Source organism: Echinops telfairi, unplaced genomic scaffold, assembly GCF_000313985.2.
Source record: "Echinops telfairi isolate 266 unplaced genomic scaffold, ASM31398v2 ScPeMD7_3533;HRSCAF=4204_0, whole genome shotgun sequence".
In the NCBI taxonomy this organism is placed as follows: Eukaryota; Metazoa; Chordata; class Mammalia; order Afrosoricida; family Tenrecidae; genus Echinops; species Echinops telfairi.
In genome coordinates this window covers 87754959-87760991 of record NW_022107431.1, presented here as the reverse complement: position 1 = coordinate 87760991, position 6033 = coordinate 87754959, and the positions used below count along the sequence as shown (strand labels likewise).

Sequence of the window (6033 nt, the reverse complement as noted above, 5' to 3'; positions counted from 1 at the left end):
CTGTGCTTCACAGCTGGGATACCCAACAGAAAACAATAAAAAACAAATTACATTAAAGTGCTAAGGATAAGATTATATTAGTATAAAGACAAAAAGGAAATACATGATTTTGTTAATGAAAATACCCATCTATCTATATCAGAATTTTCATTCCCACCTAGTTACTTTTCATAATTAGGTATAAATTTCATTTCTCTAAAAAGTGGGATATCAAAACTCAGCTTATTTTTTGCTGGGGAAATCACAAAAGTAAATCCAGCCTGTCTCAAATTAAATCTAAAGTAATTTAATTGATCTTTATAAGAAAATAACTGTTGAAATAAACTAAAATGTTCATGATCCTCACTTTCTACCTCCTTTTGCCTATTATTGCCAGGTAGTTGATAGATGAAAAATAATTACTGAATTTCTTCTTCTCCTTCTCCGCTTTTAGTCCCAAAGGTTATTTTTTACTTAAACTATAAGAATTCCCATAACTCTGAAAAGCTAAAGTTATTTCAAAAGATGCTTAAAATCCCACAATGTTGGACTAGAAGTATAAATTTAATTTCTCCACCATACTTGGATCTAGTTACCTTTACAGCATCAGTAAATTGAGCCAGGGCCCTACAATTACTATTAAAAGATTGGAGCATGATGCTCCGTGATGTTGCTTGCTGTTTTTAGTTGTCCTCGAGTCCAGCCTGACTGATGGTAGCCACATGGTCAACAGAATGAAACAGTGCCTGGTCCGGCACCAGCCACGGATTGTTGCTATGCTGCAGTCTGTGGTTGGAGCCATTGAGTATTTTGAGAGCCATTTAACCAAGGGGTGGGGGGTCATTTTCTAGCATTATGTCAGAAAAAATGCCATTGTGATTTGTAGAGTTTTCATTTGTTCATTTCCAGAAGAAGATTTCAAAGCCTTCCTTCTTGGTCTGCCTGTGTCTGGGAGCTCCACTGAAACCTTGCCAGCATGAGTGACCCTACCGATGTGTGCAATATTAGTGGCACAGTTTCTAGCATCATCATAACATTGTAACCATCACAGCAGAGCAAACTTGATAGATGGGTGGTGGGCCATGGTGTTTGAAGAGTAGGGAAGAAGTTTAGAAAAATTAGTCATTGAGCTTGTCCAGAAAGGAGACTACTGCTAATAGTGTGGTGCTTACCAAAATGAAAATACTGCAGACTTAACTCGTATAAACCATCAAGCCTTCTTGTATCTCATTTACTTTATCTATGTGATGTACTAATTGAACCAGATGATCTCCCTGGTCCTTTGTCACATACATCTTTTATGATCCTCATAATTTGGAGGGCCAATATGGCTTACAAGAAATCTTTATAATTCTCAAAGTAAGTAACATTTGATATAAATTGGTTTCTTACCAGTTTACACTGAAGCAATGTCATAGCATATGGTAGACTGGCTCTGTCTCCTTAACATCCTTATTTGCAGAAAGCATAAAAATGTGAGAGTGCATGTAGACATTTAAAAACATTGACCTTTAATCCCTGTCTTCTACCACATGCAAAAGTTAATTTGAGATGAATCATTGTCCTAAATATCAAAACTAAGACCATAAAAACTTTTAAAAGAAACATAGTATAACTTCATAATTTGGGAGGAGGAAAAGATTTCTTAGGCATGACTCAGAAAGCAATCAAACATTGGTAAATTAGACTTCACCAGCATTTTAAACTTTAGCTTATTATAAACCTGGGGTGGGGGGTGGGCGTTCACGAAACATATACAAGGTACATCAAGCATAACCAGTTTGGGAAAAGGTCTAGCAATTTCTTGATAAGATTCTTGGTTGAATAAAACAATTGGTGCTTTATTTATCACCCAAAAGTTGTCTGTTTGAAGGCACCCAGTTCAAACTCCTTGAAGGCAAGGCCTGGTGATCTGCTTCCATAAAGATTACAGGCAAGTACACTCCGTATAGCAGTTCTGGTCTGTAGCACATGGGGTCACCTTGAATTGGTATCAACTCAATCACAGTGAGTTTAGCTTTTTAAACTTATGTCCCAGTAATTTCACTCCTAATTATTCATCCAAGAGACAGAAAAATAAATGTTCACACAATGACCTGTAGGAGACTGTTTACACCATTTTTTTTATAATAGCCACAAGCTACAGCCTCTTAGATGTTCAGTAGAAAAATTTATTTTCTAAAATAATTGTGGAATACTATTCAGTATTCAAAGTAACAAAGGATAACCCTGCTAATACTGCATACAGTGGCGAGGATGAATCTCTAAAACCCTACTCGAATTATACCAAGAAAGCCTTACACAGACTTGCACATAGCATACCTTTCCAGTCACATGCCACTCGAGAGCAAGAAGCATTAACCTACATTCAGACAAAATTGGAGTAGTTGCCTCTGAAGGATGGTGGAGATGGATTAAATGGGAAGGGGATGGAGGGAACTTTATGGACTATAGTAATGTTCTATTCCTTGAAAGGGATTTCTATGGTTACAGAGATGTGTGTGCATTTGCCAAAACTAACCAAAAGTACATTTAAGATTTTAGTGCAACTAATTGCATGTAAATTCTACTTGCAAAGGATGGCCAAAAAAACCCATAACCCATAACCCAAAAAATTCAAAACCCATAAACAAATATTGAGCTCTAACTCATGATATATCAGCTGAAGTATTTTGGAGAAAGTATACAGATGTCAACTATTTATATTGAAAATCATTTTTTAAGAAAAGGATTAATAGAGGGTAATAGAGGGATGAATCCTAAAATGCAGTGGTGGTATCTAGGGAATGGAAAGAGAAGGTGTTCACTGTAAAATTCCCTTAACTTTTCTACTTGTTGGAAAAAGGCACTTCAGTCATACGAAGCACATTCTAAAATGAATAACTTCCTTTCCCATGGTTCTGTCCATATTTTTAGTTGATTTTGTTTCTTAGTTGACTGTAGAACGAGGTTAAGGTTTCCACTAAGTAAGATACCATTTCTCTTTTCCCTTTCCAGTGGTAATAACCATTGAGTGTTTTTCATCTAGAATTGCAGATGAGAAGATTTCCCAGACCAGACACTGATGCAGTCCTGGTGTTTGTGCTGACCATAGGAGTCATTATCTGTATATTTGTGATCTTTGTATTGATCTTCATAATTATAAACTGGTAGGTGAACAAGCAACCCACTAGGTCACCCTTGGTTGATGGTCCTCCTCACCTTTGTTCCCCCCTCATCTCAAGAACAGTCAAGTCCTGTCCAGTATGTCTCCTAAACGGGTTTGAGGTCCCACTCCCTCCATGCCTCCTAGGATTACCTGGATTCATACTACCCTCTCTCTTATGTGGATTTAAAACATCAATCAAACCCTCCTTCCCCAACTATGAGAGAACTTTTCAATGGAGTTTTTTTTCCACTTTTATATAGTCATTTAAAAAAATTATTGGCTGAATACTTTTGTTGTCTGATTGTATTTTCATAATTTGGCAACTTGGTTACTTTAGCCTACTATTCTATTTATTTCTCACAATATGTATACTAATTACTTGAATATTACACCCTGAATAATCTGAGGGTCCAACTATTGCATTGAAGTGGATGCATAACAAATCAAAATTATATTATGAACAAAAGACACTCCTATATATAGAAAAAGTAAATATAAATCTGAATGGCTTTAGTTTTAGCTTTACATGAAGTTTCTTGGTTGTTTTTTCCCCCTTCCAGGGCAGCAGTCAAAGCCTTATGGGGGACAAAAGCCTCAACAACTGAGTTACAGTCTGAGTTGAGTTCTATGAGATACAAAGATTCCGCTTCTGTTGATCAGTCACCACCAGAAGTACCTGCTCATGAAGAAGATAATTTAAGTGAATGGAATGAATGATATATGACAGAACACAGGAGATTAGAGAATATCAGATTCATTATTATAAAAATAAAATTTATACTTACCTACTTTCATGCTTTTGGAAGTTGATTTATCTCAGTCTGAAGGCAGCATATTGTGAGAATAGGATTGTTTTAATTGGTGCACCTTTGTGGTAGAATTATAAAAAATTACTTTTAAATGGTCTTCAGTATTTACCATGTCTTATAATAGACATTTGTCTACATGTAAACACAAAAAGTTTTAAAACACATTTTGGTCACTTTCTACGTTGATTTTCCTGTTCTATATTTTAAGTTAAAATAGTCAATTCCATAGACTTTCCACTGGAAACACTGAATGAATTTGTTAAAGCAAATACACTTCAGATTCTCTGTAAGGCATACTACTATGAGTTCTTTTTTTACTCTTTTGGTAAAATCTTTTGATTCACACAGCGTCTACTTCTTAGGAAGTCCTACACATCTAGTCTGTATTCTCTTATTTGTGTATTTTTCAGTATATTTGATAGTGGCTTTATGCCATATGTTAGGGCCCCTAAATTAGTTCCTATTTTTTAATGGATGAACTTTATAGTTCTAGATTTTTCATTTAGGTCTTGGATCCATCTTGGGTTGGTTTTGTACATGGCATGTGTAATAACTAAAATTTTGTGCCAACTGGACTGTGCCAAGGTTCTCAGTGCTTTGGGGCTGACACCTACTAACCCCCCATGACTTGTCTTAACGCCATGTAATCAAAGCTTATTGATAATGGGATAAGATTAGGGTAGAATGCAACATGCTTGCTCAGATCATAGTCCTGATAAAAGGAAATTTCCTTGGAGGTTGACTTCCTTCCAATATAAGGATGCTGTAGAAAATAGCATTTTGCTGGTATAGATCTTGTATCGGGCTCATCTACCACCAGTTACTTGAACTTCAGTTTATGGCCTACCATATTGCCTGCCAGTCCTGGGAGTCTGTAGAAACTTGCCTTCTGATCTGCTGATTTGGATTCAGTTGACAATGCAGCCATAAGCCTGACCTCCTGCTTCATCTGTCTCTGTAGCCACTAGCCAGTAGTCTTCTTGAGTTCATCAGCCTACACAGCTACACAAGTAAGGATAAGCCTCCAGCTTGATATCTGATCCTTGGACTTGAAACCTCCCTGGACTTGGACTCACCTGCTTCTATAACTGTGTGAGCTACTTTCTTGAGATGAATTTCTCATTAAATATACATAGATAAGTGTCATTGGTTTTGTAACTGTAAAGAACCCAGGCTAAGTAGGAGAAATGGGCTCTATTTAATTTTTTAGCAAATAAGTATCCAGTTTTGCCAGCACCACTTATTAAGGAGAAGATCTCTTCTCCATTTAATATGCTCTAATACATTGTCAGTATGTGGATGGAGTTTCTTCTGAGTTCTCCAATCTGCTCCATTCATCTATATATCTATTATTGTACCAGGACCAGGATCTTTTTACGGCCATGGCTGTGAGATGAGACAGTGGAGACCTCCGACTTTTTTCTTCTCTGGCACAGCCTCCCTTATCCAGGGTCTCTCTCATTTCCATACAAGTTGATTAAAATTTCCATCTCTTTTAAGAACGATGTTGGAATCCTCATTGATATTATTGTACACCTGTAGATTGTTTTGGGTAGGATTATTATTTTCACTATATTAAGTCTTTCTATTCATGAACATGTATATTTATCCTTTTGTGTAGATCTCTTGTTTTTTTCAATTAGTGTTTTGTAGTTTTCTTGGTACACATCTTTTTTTCCCCTAGTCATATTTTCTCCTAAATATTTGGTTGGCTATTTTAAATATTATTTTTCTAATTTCCTTTTCAGAGCTCTTTTTTTTAGTATAAAGGAATCCAACTGTTTTATTTTTCAGTTTGCAAAACAGTTTATTGATTTTGACTACAAAATTATAGAAACCTTCATTAAACAACAACAAAAAATCAAAATGTAAAGCTGTTGTTTCTCAACATATCCTCAATCTAGGTCTATACACTTCTTTTTTATTGTGAATTGAATGGAGTTTTAATTTTTAAAAAAATCATTTTATTGGGGGCTCATACAATTCTTATCAAAATCCATCCATCTATCCATTGTGTCAAGCACATATGTACATTTGTTGCCATCATCATTCTCAAAACATTTGCCTTCTACTTGAGCCCTTAATATCGGCTTCTCA

At 35.8% G+C, this 6033-nt stretch overlaps 1 protein-coding gene across 1 annotated transcript in view; it reads left to right on the top strand.

The window, feature by feature from the left end:
- SPACA1 (sperm acrosome associated 1) overlaps positions 1 to 3858 on the top strand; it is a 21996-nt gene extending 18138 nt beyond the window's left edge. The window contains exons 6-7 of the mRNA XM_004696518.2: positions 3008 to 3128; positions 3688 to 3858. Of these exons, the coding sequence (XP_004696575.1) occupies positions 3008 to 3128; positions 3688 to 3844 (278 nt within the window). The 3' untranslated portion in view covers positions 3845 to 3858. The remainder of the gene's footprint in view (positions 1 to 3007; positions 3129 to 3687) is intronic.
- Positions 3859 to 6033: the final 2175 nt, after the last annotated feature.